This window comes from Sorex araneus, chromosome 6 (genome assembly GCF_027595985.1).
Source record: "Sorex araneus isolate mSorAra2 chromosome 6, mSorAra2.pri, whole genome shotgun sequence".
NCBI classification, from domain to species: Eukaryota; Metazoa; Chordata; class Mammalia; order Eulipotyphla; family Soricidae; genus Sorex; species Sorex araneus.
In genome coordinates this window covers 101,108,551-101,127,315 of record NC_073307.1, presented here as the reverse complement: position 1 = coordinate 101,127,315, position 18,765 = coordinate 101,108,551, and the positions used below count along the sequence as shown (strand labels likewise).

Here is an 18,765-nt window from a genome sequence, read left to right as displayed (position 1 = left end):
TACAAAAGCTAGATAAATGAATAAAGAAATAGATTATGTAACTTTAAGAGGCGTGTTTCATCCCTTAAAACTTACTGATGAGTGAGGGGGAGGTACAGAGGGAAAGTGGTGCTGGGCCACACTAGGCAATGTCAGGGAGTAGTTAGTCCTAGCAAGGATATGGGATGCCAGTGATCAAATGCAGGCCATCTGTGTGCAAGGCAAGCGCCTAACCCGCTGTACCAACTCTCTGGCCCTGGTTTGCAGGGGCTACTCCTGACTTGGTGCTTGAGTGACACTCCCTTAGGTATTCTGACATGTAAAATCTACACTCCAACTCTTTGATCTACCTTTCTGGCTCTGTTTTGTCCCTTTAAAACCAGCAAATTATTAAAAACGTAATAGTACAAAATTACAAAATAAATTTTATATATTTTGTTTTTGGGTCACATTTGGCAGTGCTCAGGGCTTACTCGTGGCTCTGTGCTCAAGGAGCATCCCTGGCACCTTGGCAGGACTTTGGGGAACAATATGGGGTGCCAGGGATCGAACCCAAGTTGGCTGTGTGCAAAGCAAATAACCCACGTGCTGTACTATTGCTCTGACTCCTAATCTGGCTACACTGGGGATTAAACCCAGAAACTTATTAATAAAGCCAGCAAATGTTTATTAAAATATAATAAAGCAAAGTTATAATTATGTGGCATCCAGAGTATAAAGAAAAACATTTTACAGGAAATAATGGAGAAAAATGTGTTTCCCCCACTAACTGCAGCTGAAAACAAGTTTCTATTTAGTTCTGCATTTGCAGTATGTATAGTAACTATGGGGATAATCTACGTATAGTGACTGTGGGAATAACAGTTGACAACTTGGATAGATCTAACCTTGTACACCCAAAATTCATCTTGTGACCATACTATTTCATTTTGGCTCAATGATTTTATCATGCAGTCATTTAGCCAAAATGTATACTCGTACATCACTCCTTTCAGCAGAAATGGGGGAAAAGGAAAAAAAGTGAAAAAAAAAATCTAGAAGAAAGTCTGAATGAACGCTAAGGTGATAAAACAAAACAAAACAAAATAAAACATAAGATGAGGGCCAGAGTGACTGTATAGCAGGTAGGATGCTGCCTTGCACGTGGCCTGGCAAACCTGGGTTTGATTCCCAGGATCCCATATGGTTCTTTCCAGCCTTACTCCTGAGCGCAAAGCCAGGAGTAAGTTTTGAGCATCACCAGGTGCGGCCCAACCCCTGCCCCTGCTCCCAAGATGTATTCAAGAATGTTTTAGGTATTACAGAATGGATGGCACACAAAATATTTAAACAATTACAATGAAGCTCTATACATGGGAGGTCATACTTAGAAAATGAACTTCATTCAGAAGCCACTGGGAAAAAAAAGCAGCTTGTACTTAAAACTCTTGTCAATTTTAGACACTTAAAGAAGTCAATTTTGTCTTTGGTTACAAGAAATTATGTAACAAAAACCACCTAATACAATCTGGTGGAACACTGCATGCATAAACTTAAACTGTATCATGACAGTACTGCAGATCACAGTGTTACAAAAAAAAATTCACATAATCTAAGCAAAAGATATTAGGGGGAATATTAGCAGGATGACAAAAAGCTAAAACTAGAAGTTGACATGTGAAGAGCAGTTGAGAATGGCCATTTTATAAGGACCTGGGTAGATACTGTGGGCAGACTTCTTATGCAATAGGTCATTTTTCCATTTATCACCTTTCTCTTCTGTAAACTTGTCTTGAAGTAATACAGTTCGTACAATAATTAATATACTAAGTAGTATACTTAACTGAACTGATCTTTGTAAAAACTGAGGGAAATTATCATTGATGAACTTTTTGTTTGGGGGGAGGGGAGCAGATGGGGAGGGCGGTACATCCAGCACGGCTCAAAAGCTATTCCTGGCTCAGTGCTCAGGGACCATGTGTGATGCCTGAGATCAAATTGGGGTCTACTGCACACAAGGTGACTTACCTCCTATACTATCTCTCCACCCTGGGAAATTATTAAACTGCTAAGGACTTATGTATTATACAGAGCTTCTGAAAAATCAGTTCTATTTATAGTAGATGCTAATCACAATAACTCATGGTCCTTGAACAAGGAAAACAATTTTTCCAAATGTTACATCAAAGTATGTGGGAAAGGTTTGGGGGATGGAAGATCCCTTCTGAAAGTACTAGAGTAGAACTGAAATGTTACTACTAAATCTTTCTCAAGACCTAATATGGGGGTGGGGGAGGCAGGGTTTGGGCCACACCTAATGGTACCCAAAAACCAACCAACCAACCAACCAAACAAACAAAACCCAAAACACTTCTATAAAAACACAAATTATGCTTATAGAAGACCAGAAGGAAAAAGACCCAACAAAGTATAACCAGAGTGATACTACAGAAGGCAGGCTGGGGGCTGGAGAGATAGCACAGTGGGTAGGGCGTTTGCCTTGCACGCGGCTGACCCCGGTTCAAATCCCAGCATCCCATATGGTCCCCTGAGCATGGCCAGGGGTGATTCCTGAGTGCAGAGCCAGGAGTAACCCCTGTGCATTGCAGGTGTGACCCAAAAAGCAAAAAAAAAAAAAAAAAAAAAAAAGAAGGCAGGCTGTTGACTTTTTATGTGGCTGACCCATACTCAATCCCTGGCATCCCATATGCACCCCACACCCCATCACCACCAATCAGCATTGATAGGTATAAAGTGTAGAGTCAGGAGTGACCCCTGGGCATTGCTAGGTGTGGCCCAAAAACCAGAAAATATCAAACAGGAGCTAAGCCATTTTAAAGAGTCATATAGGAAACACCCATTTTGAGGGGGTTGGGGAAGATGGGTGTCACACCAGCTACTTACTGCTCAGGACTTACTCCTGGCTCTGTGGTCAGGAATCATAGCCATTAAGATTATTTTGTTGTTGTTGTTATTGGCCACACTTGGCAGTGCTCAGGGATTATTCCTGGTAGGCTGGATCATACAGGATATAGGGGATGGTTATCGGGTCAGCCGCATGCAAGGAAATAGTTCTGCATGCTGTACTGCTGACCTGGTCCAAAAATATTGATTTTTTTTTTTTAAATGTGACACTATATATCCCAGTTTGATCCTGCAAAATCACATATGCATGACCAGGTGTGGGCTCTCAACAACCCTCCTCTCCCCAAAAAAACCGCCCAAACTAATCTAAGGAATAAATAGACACACAATTACAAATAATGTGATATTATTTCTTAGCTAATACTTAATATTACCTTCTGCCATGACAAATATATTTATTCTATATGACTAATTACTAAGAAAAGGAGACGGCTTAATCTATTATTAGTGTTAAGTTTCTTTTTTGCTCTTTTTTTAAGTGGGGAACTCTAGAATTTTATTTCACTAACTAAATTACTCAATTTTTCTACTGATCATCTATAATTAAAAAATAACTTGTTGGTGGGAACTGGTGAGATAGTACAGAGGGCAGGACGCTTGCCTTGCACCAGCCAACTGAGGTTTGATCCCCAGCATCCCATGGGACCCCGAACACTATCAGGGGAGATTCATGAGTGCAAAACCAGGAGTTACCCTTGAGCACCGCCAGATGTGCCCCAAAACAAAACAAAAAAGTTACTGGTTTGTAAATCCTAAAAATCTGGGACCATTGTTCTCTTTGATGTGTAAGCATTGAAGAAGTAAGCAGCTCAGTTTTTGGCAACCCCATCTTGCAAAAAACAGTCTGCTACTAATTTCTTTTCCCTTAAAACATTCCAGTTATAAACATCTTTCAAACACTGGTAATGGCCAGACAGATAGCTCAATGGGCTGAACACATGAAAAGCAAATGGGATGTTGGATTTGATCCCAAGCACATCTCCCATCAAACACAGACCCAGGAGTAGCCCAAAAGCACTGCCAGGTGTGGCCCCCAAATAAAAATAAATTAAAAAAATGAGATATCAGCAATTTATTAATGATAAAGTAACCAGAATGTACTTTCACAGCAGGCAACATATCATTACTGACACTAAATATTTATTTTCTTGTATCACACTCTTACATCAAACCCCCACACTTACCTGTTTTACGTTGTATCCTGCTTTTGCACTAGTTTCAATAAACATAACATTTAGCTCTTTGGCTTTCCTTTCTCCCTCCTCAATTGACACTTGCCTGTAGAAAAAAATTAAAAATAAACAGTATTTTGTGAAAAATATTAAAAAAATAAAAACAAGGTTCTGAAAACTTTTCTTCATATATGTGTTGGTTGTTGGTTACACAATGCGAATCTTAAATGCGATACACCAAAAATCTGTGTGTGTTTTTATGTTCTGCATGTGTACCAGGGATCAAACCCAAAATTTTTGTTTTACATGAGTTGAGGTTTTTTGTTTGGTTTTTTTTTTTGGGTCATACCCAGTGATGCTCTGGGATTACTCCTGGCTCTGCACTCAGGAATTACTCCTGGTTGTGCTCAGGGTACCATATGAGATGCCAGGCAGGGATCGAACCCAGGTCGGCCACCCTACCCGTTGTACTATCGCTCAGGCCCGGACATGTACTCTTAACACCGAGCCACATAACACTCCTAGTCCCCAACTAGGTACAGAAAAATCTTTTTTTTTTTTTTTTAAGCCACACACAGCTTAGTGCTCCGGGCTTACTACTGGTTCTGTGTTCATCTGGGATCACTCCTGGAGGTCTCAGGAGATAAGTGCAGTGCCAAGAATCAAACTAGGGTCGGTCATGTGAATGAAAACTCTTTCTGGCCCCCAACTATGTAATTTATTTTTTGGGGGGGAGTGGCAGGCACATCTGACAGAAAGCCCACATTAGGTCTTTGTCCTGAGCTTGTCTCCTGGGCCATATGGGGTGCCAGGGATAAACCCAAAGGGGCCTTGAGTACCCTAAATACTTCAGCAGGATCAAGTTCCTAAATTAATTAACTTGTTGGATGCTCATTCCCTTGGCAATTCCATCCAGTCATCTGGTTTTAAATAGTATCTATGTAGTGATGACCCTCAGATTAATATATCTAGCAAGAGTACTGCTCTAAAATCCAGACTCCTATATCCAACCTGACATCTTCAGTGTGATACTCAATAGCCATTTTAAATTTAAAAGGATTAATTCGACACTAACTTGCTCTGCATGAAGTCTTTAAAAAAAATTTTTCTTTCTGTGTCACATCCAGGGGTGTTCAGGGGTTACTCCTGGTTCTGCACTCAGGAATTACTCCTGGTGATGCTCAGGGGACCATACGGGATGCTGGGGGTAGAAGCTGGCTTGGCCGTGTGCAAGGGAAATGCACTTCTATAAATAATCCCTCCCCCTAGTCCCTTCATTCCAGCTAAATTGTGCTCAGGAACTTCTGCTGGTATACTACTTTGGGTTGATCCCAGCAATGCTGGTGTAGGAAAGAGAGATAGAGGTACAAGAGTGAAACCACCAACGCAAGGGACTGAATCAGAAACACTTGATTGCAGATCATGGCCACTAGCCCTTTGAGCTACCTCCCTGGTCTCATACTAGACTTCTTTACAACATTTTAATTACACAAGTTCATTACTTGAATTTTAATAACCAACTCATGAATAAGCAGATAACAAATAGTAAAAGCATCTACTATGAAGTAACATAGTGAACACTATTTAAAACAAAAGAATATAAAACAGATCACTTAGGAATGCTAAAAGCTGATATTCAAGCCATGGCACCTACAGCGAATGCTAATATATTTTGCATCCTGTGACTTGAATATGGCTTTGCTCATTTGGCCAAGGTACCACAATCAAGCTATTCAGTCTAACTGCCCAGTCTGGCCCAACCATACAATTAAAGGAAAGAAAGAAAAGCTACACCATCAAATAAAAAGTGAATCTTTATAAGATTTCCAAGAATGTGCATTTATAAATTATTTATAAATTACGAATAATTTTAAAGATAAAATTTATTTTCTAAAACTGTGCTTTAAGAGAAATCTGCTCATATTAATAAAGTAAAAAATGGAAATAAGTTATTAGTTTCATACGTAAACAAAGCTTGCACAGGAATTATTTACACATGGGTTCACAAAGAACAAGGATTTCTTTTAAGGATTGACTTTAATGTCACTTACATTTCAGGTTCCCACACTGAAAAAGAAAGACATAAACTTAAAAGGATTAAACACATCTCTTTTCAAAATTTTTCAGTACCAAAACAGAATTGGCTGCTTAACAAAACTATGAATTACTCCACACACATACAAAATCACCCCATACCTCTTGTCAGCAAGATCTGTTTTATTTCCTACTAGCATGATGATAACATCACTTCCTCTTTCTGTTCTTACATCATCAATCCATTTTGTAGTTTGCTGGAATGAGTTAACATCTGGTGTAGGAGGGTGACAAAAAAAGATTAGGGTTATTGCAGATGCCATACCAAGAGATGGACCTCCCCAACCCCCATGAAAAAAAATGGAAGAAAAAAAGGGGAAAAAAAAGCTCTGGAAATTGGAAGGGACCAGCACATTAGGATTCACTTTTAATGTGCCCACAACATAACTCCATTTTATCTGTCAGTGATCTAAACAAATCAGAATAATAAAGTCCTGGAGGTTTCTTTAATTGCAGCTTAAAATTTTTGGACTAGGGGCTGGAGAGATAGTACAGTGGGCAGGGCACTTGCCTTGCATATGGTCAATCCAAATTCAAATTCTGGTGCCCCATTTGGGCCCCTGAGCCCCACCAGGAGTGATCCCTGAGTGCAGAGCCAAGAATAAGCCCTGAGCATCACAAAATTTGGCCCTTCCCCAATTTTTTTGGGGGGTGGATGGGACAAAGGGCCCGAAATGTGGCTCAGTGATTAAGTGCATGCTCTCCATGCTTGAGATCTGGGTTTCTCCTTTACACTGCAAAAAAAAAAAAAATTGGGGGCAAGAAGGGGGATACACATGTCCAAATGAATGTAAAATACCATATATGTGTGTATTTTTTTCTTTTTAAAAAAAAAACCCTTTTCAAATATAGGGAAAACTAAGGCAGATAATATGGTGTCACATTGCCACAATGCTTTTTTGATTACTAACACATATCAACATAACAAAGAAAGCAAGTCCAAAAGTACATCAGCCAGTAAGTCCCAATACATTCAGGAAATCTGTAAAGCCTTTAAGAAGGCTTTAACACCACTGAGTTTGCATGGCTTATTCAGTTTGTGATCACTTTAACTCGAAGCTTATTACTTTAATATACCAGAATAACTTATAACAAAATTCATCTTTTTAGTGCTAAATTCTGAGTACTTCAACACTTCAGGTAGCAGCTAAAAAAAAAGAAAAAAAGAAAAACAAAACCCACACACAACCAAAAATACCACTAGTATTTTAGCTACGTGTGCACAATTTTTAAAGAAAAATATATCAGATTTCACTTGATTTTGGTTAAAGCAAGCACAAACATTTTAAAGATGCAAAACTTGTCAACACAGGATGAACATACATTTTTAAAAACAAGCAGCAACCCAAAGTAAAGCCTCAAGAAAAGAAAGATTCGCATATAGTACCTTGCCCTGCCCCACAAATCTCTTCATGTAAACTTTTTCTAACTCTGTTGGAATCATTGTTAAGTAGATATGATGTCTTATTAAGCAGCTAAATGCTACTTTTCTTAAAAATTATAAACTGTTATATAGGATCATGCTTAACATTGTCTAATACATAACATAAATCAATTTATAAAGACATTTCTATTCAGGGAGCATTTTCCTGTTCAATAATGCTCCATAGAAAATTTACAGTCACCAAAATGTCAAAGACATGCATCAAAGGGGAGAGAAAAAGAAAAAACCATACTTGTTTTAGTCTCTCACTTAAAATTTTAGAAAAATTGAAACATAATTTGTTAGCAAAAACCACAGAATTTGGGTATGACTCAATTGAAAATGAGTAATAGAAAACTGAACACTAAGTTTTCTCTGCCTTCCTTTACAGAAAGAGAGTGGCTGGAAAGGAAAAGCAGAAAAATGTTGGCTAGCAGAAGCTTTAATAGTCTCACTAGAAGCCTTAGAAGATTTAGAAAACTTGGCAAGAGATTTAAACACAGACAATTTTATTTTAAAGAGATCAAGTTAAATGAAACCTTCTAATCATAATTACAGTATGCCTTAGGAATAAAGAATATGCCTAAGACAGCTTTGAAATTATTCATAATTAGACCCCAAGGAAAATGTCCAAGGCAACCCCCGCAGCCCCCCCAAAAACAAACCCACAATAAAAACAAAACCCCAAACAACTGGCACTGTAGAAATAAAGCATACTGGTACAAATACCAAAGAAAATATTTCTGTCTTAGCTGGTCTGGGATAAGGTCTCTAATGATAAAACTCATTTTTACATGCCAGTATGAAAAAACAAGCACAAGACAAGAACATGCATGCAGCTAAGCTAAAGATCAAAAGATGAGAAATGTATAGTTCCCCCCACTCACTTGTGATATCATAAACAACAACTGCAACAGTGGAGTCACGAATGTAGCTAGGAATCAAGCTCCTGAACCGCTCTTGACCTGCTGTGTCCCATAATTGCAACCGTACCTAACAACAAAATCAGTCAAACAAGCAAGAAAAATAAGAAAGGTCAACCCACTGCAAAATACCTACTTGTGATATCGTAAACTACTACGGCTGCAGCAGAATCACGGATGTAACTGGGAATGAGGCTACGGAAACGTTCCTGACCCGCAGTATCCCACAGCTGCAACCTGATCTGTGGGATGGGAAAAAATAAATAAAAAAAAAAAAAACCAAACTCATACTAAAAAGAAAAAAAGAAATGTTTTTTAAAAGGGGAAGGAGAGAAAGTGGGTAAAAAGGAGATTCATGCAAAATGTTGCAAGGATGTATGGAATAAAATAACATAAAACCTTCCTTTTTCAAAAGAAAGTAATGTTTAAAAAATTTCCTTGCTCTGAAGGTACATGACTTAAAAATGGCAATGGGAATGATTTCATAGATTCAGAAATACAGCTTCTCTCTTCCCCTTCCCTATAACCTCTTTGAATCCTGTACCTTTCAGATAGCAAAAAACTACTGATTCAAATAAAAAGACAAAACAAATGCCAATGTACTTCCCAGGCTATGAAAGTATTAAATTAATTAATGCTTCTTTTAAAGGTTCTCTGAAGTTAAAACGTGTCTCTTTCCTAATGGGTTCAGAACACTTCAAAATTTCTGACTACTGTGCTTTTATTTTGCCCACATATTTCTACCCAAAAAACCCACTGTATATAATTTAACAAGAAGAAACATCTTTTTGTAACCCTACCTATAACTTTCTTACTTTCTCACATCTACAGCAGAAATTTTTAAAAGTTTAAAATAAACATCAAGTTCTTTTTCCATTATAAAGCAGCTTCCAAGCTTTCTGCATTTTAAGAAATGACATGCTATATATTAAAACATAAAAATGAACATCAAGAAGAAAAAAAAATACACTTAAAACAGCATTAGAGACAAAGTATTTTTAGGGTACAGATCTTTAAATAGGGTGTTAAGATAGTCACTGTTAAGGTAACAGGAATCTCTTCAACGAACAGAGGACCAGAATATAGAATTTACATTGTATTTAGGGAGCATTCCTAAGAATGAAAGATGATCTAACAAATATTACTTCTTCCTATTCACAGTCACATTAGTAAATATCATATTCTGACGCATAAAACCTTGAAGTCCACAATTGTATAAATATTTAAATGAAACCTTTCTGTATGTCTCAAGAGCGGAATTTCTCCCATTTATATTGTTTTCCTGTCCTCCCAACCTAGAAAAAATACTTTAAAAAGGTCTTTGAAAGCTATAATTTCTTTATGAAAATACTTTTAAGTTATCTTAATAATATTTGTTATTTCACAAAATAAAAACCGACAAATTTTTGGGTTGCCTATGACCACCAGAATTTTAGAAATAATTTTATTTTCCCATTGGATTTCACTTGGGGGAGCAGTTGCCAAATTGCTAGCTACTCTGTAACAATTCTGATGGCTTAGACTAATTTTCATAACTTTGCTAAATACTACTTAGGATGACATAATAGTTTTGATCATACTTTTCTTCAAGTGTTGCAGAAAAATCGCACACCAAAAACATTACTCACTGTTCGATCCTCCAAGTACATTGTTTTTGATAAAAAGTCAATACCAATTGTTGCCTGTAAAACAAAACAAAATGAAGAAGTTGAAAAAAAATAATTTAATAGTGCGTAGCAATTTAGGATTCAAATAGAATTTATGAGTGTGAAAAAAATACTTCACAAGTACATGGACTTTAGACACATTTTAGGTAGGGCCTTGCCTTGCGAATAACTGATCCTGGTTTGATTCCCAAGCACCACCAGGAATGATCCCTGAGCAGAGCCTTGAGAACTTCTAGGTTCGAAAGTCAAACAAAAATGTACAGAAACCTAGCAAAGATAGGTAAGAATAAACAAAAACTTCTCTGGTAATAGTTTTTACTTTTTATTTATTTTATTTATTTGTTTTTGCTTTTTTGGGTCACACCCAGCGATGCACAGGGGTTACTCCTGGCTCATGCACTCAGGGGACCATATGGGAGGCTGGGATTTGAACCCGGGTCGGCTGTGTGCAAGGCAAACGTCCCACGTGCTGTGCTATCACTCCAGCCCCAGTTTTCACTTTTTAATGTTTCACCTTGCCAATCATAATCTTGAAAAGAGAATCCTAAATCCTGTAATCCTGATTGTGAAACTGCATAAGAGCAAAATCCCTAAGATTTCTACAACCCTGAAAAATCACAAATCCCCAAAGATCAAAATCTGATGTGTTAAAATCTGAGGCTGGATTTTAACCATTCAAAAATACCAGTCAGGGGCTGGAGCAATAGCGCAGAGGGCAGGGAGTTTGCCTTGCACTTGGCCAACCCAGGTTTGATTCCCAGCATCCCATATGGTCCCCTGAGCACCGCCAGGAGTAATTCCTGAGTGCACGAGAGCCAGGAGTAACCCCTGAGCATCGCCGGGCACGACGCAGAAAGCAAAAAAAAAAAAAAAAAAAAAAAACTAGTGAAAAATACAAGAAATCTTTCCTGCTACAGTCAATTCTGTACAAAAGATTTTTGCTTCATCATATGCTGGTTTTTAAAAAACATCTTTCAGTAAAATAATCCCACAATCTTCTGAACCAAATCCTTCCCCCCACTTTTTTTGTTGGGGAATACCCAGCAGTGCTCAGGACTTATTCCTGGCTCTATGCTCAGGGATCATTCCATGTAGAGCTCAGGGGTTCATATGGGGTTCCAGGGTGAACAATAAACTTCCTACAAAACACATTAGACATTGAATTTTTTTTTTTTTTGGGGGGGACTTTTTGGGTTACACTCGGTGGTGATCAGGGTGATCACTCCTGGCTCTGCACTCAGGAATGACTCCTGGGTTACACTCGGCGGTGATCAGGGTGATTACTCCTGGCTCTGCACTCAGGAATGACTCCTGGAGGTGCTCAGGGGACCATAGGGGATGCCAGGGATCGAACTCAGGTTGGCTGCATGCAAGGCAAATGCCTTCTCCATTGTGCTATCGCTCTGGCCCCTGAACTATTCTTGGTTAAGGATCCAACTCAGAAGAGGATGGATAGTCTTCTTATATTCCCACAAGGCTATCAGAAAAAAATATTGCATGCTTTACTTAGATAATGAGTGACATTTTCAGAGTTATCCCCACTGTTTCTTATCAACAAAACAATTCATGCCGCCCCCACTTGGAGGGAGCACTTTATAAGAGTTTATTTGAAGATTCACATGACTTTGCAGACAAAAAAAAATAATTTTGGGGTGAATTTCCATATCATATGATAGATTAGAAATTAAGCGCAAGCAAGACTTCTGGAACTGAATTTCCGGGTGTTAGCTACTAATTAAGATTTTTCCATTTTAAGACCAATGCATCTGGCATAAAACGCAAAAGTGTCTTGGTCCTTGTAATAGAGCACTAGATAAAAACTTCATTTTAAGAATGAGTCAGAGTGGGGCTGGAGCGATAGCACAGCAGGTAGGGCGTTTGCCTTGCACTCGGCCGACCCGGGTTCAAATCCCAGCATCCCATATGGTCCCCTGAGCACCGCCAGGAGTAATTTCTGAGTGCAGAGCCAGGAGTAACCCCTGTGCATCGCCAGGTGTGACCCAAAAAGCAAAAAAAAGAAAGAATGAGTCACAGTGGGTTTGGGGAATGGTGAGTCTCATAACTGAGCTTACATGAGAAAAGGGGTGTCTGGGAGGTCCCCTGAGGATACCAGTGGAGGAAATGGGCACTCTGGTGACAGGGTTGAAAAGATGTATGCATGAAAAGTAACATTACCCTTCTTATAAATGCTAGTCCTCAATAAAAATGGTTAAAAAAAAAAACCCAGTAAAATAAATATAAATGAGATAAGAGTCTGGGGAGATAGCCCTAAGCAGTTGAACTTTGCATGTGGGATACCAAGGTTGGATCCCTGGCAACCAATGGTCCCCTTGGTACCACAAGGAGCAGTCCAGCCTTCAAATACCTCAAGATACGGGTAAAAAACAAACAACAACAACAGAAAGTCAAGGGATGGGGGAATCACTCCAAGGATTGGAGCTGTGCATGAAGTAGTTCCAAATTCCATCTCTGTCCCAGGCTCTAATGTCTGGGTAACAGGCTGAGGTTTTTTTTTTAAGTCACAGCTGGTTAGGTTAATTCCTAACTTAATTAACTTGGTTAATTCCTGGCTCTGCACTCAGGAATTACTCCTACCGGTACTCAGGGGACCATATGGGATGCTGGGAATTGAATCCGGGTTGGCTGTGTGCAAGGCAAACGCTCTACTCGCTGTGCTATCACTCCAGCCCCAACAGGTTGAGTTTTTGACAATGTGTGAAGAGGGAGTTTTGGAAGACTAAATCCTTTTGCTCTTTAATAGAGCACTCACTTTGGGTAGATAGTGTTAGACTTGAGTTGAAGTCTCAGTTGGCTGGGGTGTAGAAATTCAATTGTTGGTATGGGAATTCCCTACTTTAGTGGAAATGAGGTTCAAGAATACTTTACAATGCCAAACTATATGACTCTGCATTTCAATTATGATTCTCAACTTAGAACTTAAATACAATTTTGGTACTAATTTCACACTGTGATAATTATGAGAATGTATATACAGGATGGGACAATGGGTTTATAAACTTAACATATATAAGATCACCTAAGTGACAAACCCGAGGAATATATAGAAATAATATATGGCTTCATTTAAGAAATCTTACCATAGGATGTTATTTATTCAGATGGGGTAACAGAAAAGATAATTGTATATACAGAAATTTTGACACTCTACCTAAACCATTATTTCAATCTCATTTCACATTAATGAGACTCCAGTTTTCACCTTCTTAAGCAGTAGGGTGTTCGCCTTTCACGTGGCCGACCGGTGTTTGATTCCTCTGCCCCTCTCGGAGAGCCCGGCAAGCCACCGAGAGTATCTCGCTCGCATGGCAGAGCCTGGCAAGCTACCCGTGGCGTATTTGATATATCAAAAACAGTAACAGTAAGTCTCACAACGAGAGACGTTACTGGTTGGTGCCTGCTCGAACAAATCGATGAACAACGGGATGACAGTGACAGTGACAGTGAAGATTAAAATAAATTAGACTGACTCAAGTTGAAGAAGATACACTCTTGCTTTCCCTTCCTTTCTGCCTGAACTATGTGGGATACCAAGGCTTGAATAACCATGACGCCTTCAACATGAAAGTCATACAGTTGATTTGGTTAAACAAAGTTAAAAGAAATATTGTTAGAGACGACCATGAGACTACCACACAAACCCTGAACTATTCTAATGCATTTTACATTAAAAACCTTGTCACTTTGCATTTGTTATTAACAGTAAAAAATATGACTGTAAACAGAAACAAGCATTTTCATATTTTACAGTCAACACATCTGCTTGAAAATACAGCACAAAATCACACTTTATAATAACAAGTACATCTATCTTGTTCTCTTGCCCTGTATTCTTCAGCTTGGGGACACTATTTACATCACCAAACTCACAAAGATCAAATTAACCTCAAAACAGCCTGCCACTGCCCACCCCCACCCACACCCCCGGTTTATTTTTTGGGTCACATCTGATGCCTAAGGCTTACTCTTGGCTCTGTGCTCAGAGATCACTCCTGGAAGTACTCGAGAGACCATATATGGTACCAGGGAATAAACCAGATTGGCCACGTGCAAGGCAAACGTCCTACCCTCTGTATTATCTCTATAGCCCCATCATTGCTCTTTTTGTCCTAATAATTTTATTCTAAGCAGAGCTACTAAAAGAAATATGTCTGGCCACAAGTATTAAGTCAACAGTAGGAAAAAAGGAGAATGGCAGAAACTCTATTCTAACATCTTCAATCTCTGATGTGGAATTCAAACTCTATAAAAGACAGATGAGCTTTAATGTTGCAAATCCTTCATAGAAATGCAGAAAGGAATAAGTGTAAAGAAATATAACACTTTAGCAGTAGTACAGTAAGTTAAGGTTCTTGCCTTGCATGCAGCAAACCTAGGTTCGATCCCTAGCATCCCTTAAGGTTCCCTGAGCACTGCAGGAGTAAGTTTTGAGCGCAGAACCCAAAGTTACCTGAGTACTGTCAGGTGTGGCCCAAAAAAAAAAGGGAGGGAGAAAAAAAAAAAAAGAAATTGATTACTTTCATGTATCTTAATTGATTCATAGTTTGGTGAGATCTACTTCATAAAAACAAAAACTAAAATTATTGCCTTTACTCTGGGAGCTCACAATTCATGATTGACCAATAACCCAAATATGTAAATATTGAGATAATAAACTTGGTTTGATATTTTATTTGAATTCTCTTTTTAAAAAATTGTAATTTTTTTTCTCACTAAAAAACCATAGTCATTGTGAAATTATAAGTTATAATTTTCCGAGTTTCAGGAATACAATATTTTAATACCTATCCCTTCATACTGTCCACATCCAGCCACCAATGCCTCCCCCTCCACCGCCATTTGCCTCTCACCTACCAGTCTGCCTCTACAAGGGACACTTCTTTTTTTTTTTTTTTTTAGTTTATTTTTAATTAGAGAGTCATCGTGAGGGTACAGTTACAGATCCATACATCTTTGTGCTCATGTTTCCCCCATACAAAGTTCGATAACCCATCCCTTCACCAGTGCCCATTCTCCACCACCAGTAAACCCAACATCCCTCCTCCACTCCCCGGTCCCGTCTCCCCCCACCCACCCCACCCTGCCACTATGGCAGGGAATTCCCTTTTGTTCTCTCTTTCTGATTAGGTGTTGTGGTTTGCAATAAAGGTGTTGAGGGGACACTTCTTTTTGTAAAATAAATTTCTGCACCGTAGTTTACAGCATCGTTGCTGACAGGGTTTCATATATAACACTTTACCATCTTTTTTTTTTTTTTTGGGTCACACCCAGCAATGCACAGGGGTCACTCCTGGCTCATGCACTCAGGAATCACCCCTGGCGGTGCTCAGGGGACCATATGGGATGCTGGGATTTGAACCCGGGTCGGCCGCGTGCAAGGCAAACGCCCTACCCGCTGTGCTATCACTCCAGCCCCTTTACCATCTTTCAGTACCAATTCTTCCTACTGGTTGATAACTTCCCTCCAACATCAATGATGGCCCAACCTATCCTATCCTCCAACCCCCTCAAGTGGCATGTTTCCCACTAAATAATACAGTATCTTATGTTGTTTCTTTGGGTATATGAGAGGAATTAATTCTGGGTGGTCTCTCTTGCTGACAAACTTCTCTCAGGATGATACTCTCCAGAAAGTACAATAATATCTATAATTGCATATAAATATTTTAAGGTTTAAAAGTGTGTGTGTGACACCCGGCAATGCACAGGGGTTACTCCTGGCTCTGCACTCAGGAATTACTTCTGGCAGTGCTCAGGGGACCACAGGGATGCTGGGAATTGAACCCGGGTCAGCTGCATGCAAGGTGACTACTTGTTGTGCTATCACTTCAGCCCTGGTTTTAAATATTTTTAACACAAAATAAAGACAATTAGTAAGTCGGCAAAAACATAGTACCTGATAGGTGTTGTCAAAACTGTCATACATGAATCTTGTGATCAATGATGTCTTTCCAACTAAAAAATATAAATAAAAAAAAAACAGTTAACACATTATACTGAGATATCAAACAATTCTTCTGAGAATATTCAATGTAAAATCTCTGTAATCATTCTAGTAAGAGAAACTAAAACCAGCACCACTCTAACAGCAAATAACTATCTCAAATTGAGAACACACAAAATGAAGAGCAAGAAAAGCAAAAGTAAAATGAGGGGCAATGCTGCCATTAACAGTTAGTTTACAGATAAACCAAAGTGCCTAAAATTTAAAAATACATGCTGCAAGAAAAATTTTAAAATGAGGGGCACATGAGAACAGGGAAGATGCCTCAAAGGGCTGGCGTGCATGCTGGTCCATGTGTGAGGACTGGTTTAATTCCTAGTACTACAAGGTACCACCTAGTACCACCAAGCTCGAAGCACCATCCTCCTGATCACCATAGATATAGCACAAAAACAACAACCAAAAAGTACACAAATAAGACTATGTCAAATTAAAAGTTTCTTCAGTAAAGAAAAGGAAACCATCAAAATAAAAAGGCAACCCATGACTGGCATATAATATTTACAAAACATACATGTAACAAGCTATTTTATTACTCAAAATGTATAAATAATTTAAACAAATCATCACAAAATGTGAACACGGCTATAATCATAGGGCAAAGAACAGCAAGCATTGTGAAAAACATGAAAGAAAAAAATCTTTGTACGTTGTTGATGGGAACATAAATTGGTAGAGCTATTCTGGGAACGGGTATAAGAAGTTCTAAAAAATTTAAGAGTAGAATAAATAATTTTTTTGTTTTTTTTGGGTCACACCCAGCGATGCACAGGGATCACTCCTGGCTCTATACTCAGGAATTACTCCTGGCGGTGCTCAGGGGACCATATGGGATGCTGAGAATCGAACCTAGGTTGGCCGCGTGCAAGGCAAATGCCCTACCCGCTGTGCTATTGCTCCAGCCCCAATAAATAAATAATTTAAGAGTAGAAACACCATATGATCCAGCTATCCCACTTTTGTGGAATTACAATTATGACTAAAACACTTATCTGAAGAGATACATGCAATCTATCCCCCATGTTAATTACAGCACTATTCACAAGTCTAGCTGAAACAACCTATTAATGAGTGAGCAGAGAAAGACACTGTATATAAGAACATGGAATTAAAAAGACAAACACTGTTAATAATGGGTGAGCAGAGAAAGATACTGCATATATGAATATGGAATTATAAAGAAACACTGTTAATTGGAAAAAAGAGATATAGTATGACGTCATTAATATGCTCTATGTGGTACATTAAGAAACAAAGCACTTTCAGCATGGCTGAATCCAAACAGCACCATACTAGGTAGGAAGAATATAGCTGGAAGTGTTCCCCAGAGCTTGAGAGATCCACCCCAAACCCTATACATTGGGGGGGAAAACAAAACATAACAAATGAGCTAAATAAAGTAAAAGCTAACTTTTAGGTTCCGGGAACAATAGTGATTACCAGAAGGCAAACTGGAGAGATGGGTTAAGATCTTTACTTTGCATGGAGCCAACTCTGGTTTGAATTCTGATACCATTTATGGTCTATGATTCCTGAGTACAGAGGTAGGAGTATGCCCTAAGCGCTGCAAAGCCCTAAAATAACAGTAACAGACAGATGGGAAAAGGAAAGTAGGATTGATAAATGGAGCAAAAGGGGTCAAAAACAACTCTGGAGGAACAATAACCCTGAGTATATATATATATATATTTGTCATTAAGTAGACATGCAAAAAAAAAAATACGTGTTTCAATAACAAGAAAGAGCAGGTTCCAAAATGACCCGGATGTTGAAGAAGGCAAAATTAAAGCAGTTATAGTTAATCTATAATCTAGTACTTAAAGGAAGTCCTTTGTATTTCACATATGTTTCAGACATAGGAAATGAGAAGTATATCACTAGAGAAATGGACACAAGGAAAAAGAACTAAGAGTCAGAGAGGCGGTATGTAAGGCACATGCCTTGCAGATGGCTGACACAGTGTGATCCTTGGCATCATATTGTTGGTTCCCTTAGCACCAACAGAAGTGACCCTTGAGTGCAGAACTATTAAATAGTCCCATTAGGTGTGGCCCAAATTCCTCTCCTCCCCCTCCCAAATAAATCTACAATAAGCGAAAGGAAAAAGAATCAACTATAATGACAAGAACAGCTTTAGACTCAGCATCTGGAAATGGTGGAGGAAAGAACACATAATACAGGTATAATTAAAATTCCAGGAGCATAGGAGAACAGGAATACTATAGAAATAATTATGAAAACTTGCCAAGTATAGCAAAAGACAAAAACTTACAGATCTAAGAAATTCAATGGATAAATAGGATACATATAAAGAAAAATCACACAATGGTAAATTACTAGAAGGTCAGAGAGAAAACCTTTAAAACAGGTAACATTATACGAGAGACAAGTAGAGAAGGAAGATGATAGAATAAACACAAATATTCACTAACATCACAGAGAAAACGTAAGCAGAAAAGAAAGTCACGTCCTGAATTTTCCAGGAAATTATTTTCCCCAAACCTAATAACTAACTCAGGAACTACTTTTTTTTTTAAAGGCAGCTGAAAACTGGTGAGGCAACAATAGCTCAAATCAGGCA

General features: G+C 38.6%; 1 protein-coding gene across 2 annotated transcripts in view; it reads right to left on the bottom strand.

The window, feature by feature from the left end:
- RAB6A (RAB6A, member RAS oncogene family) overlaps positions 1-18,765 on the bottom strand; it is a 44,346-nt gene that overhangs the window by 5,538 nt on the left and 20,043 nt on the right. Inside the window, exons 2-6 of one of the 2 annotated variants that reach the window (XM_004618199.2) lie at positions 16,077-16,135; positions 10,124-10,177; positions 8,632-8,737; positions 6,252-6,363; positions 4,068-4,161 (exon numbers count right to left, since the gene is read on the bottom strand). In XM_004618199.2, the coding sequence (XP_004618256.1) occupies positions 4,068-4,161; positions 6,252-6,363; positions 8,632-8,737; positions 10,124-10,177; positions 16,077-16,135 (425 nt within the window). Of the gene's footprint in view, positions 1-4,067; positions 4,162-6,251; positions 6,364-8,459; positions 8,566-8,631; positions 8,738-10,123; positions 10,178-16,076; positions 16,136-18,765 lie in introns of both variants that reach the window. The other variant, XM_004618198.2, reaches the window with a different exon arrangement.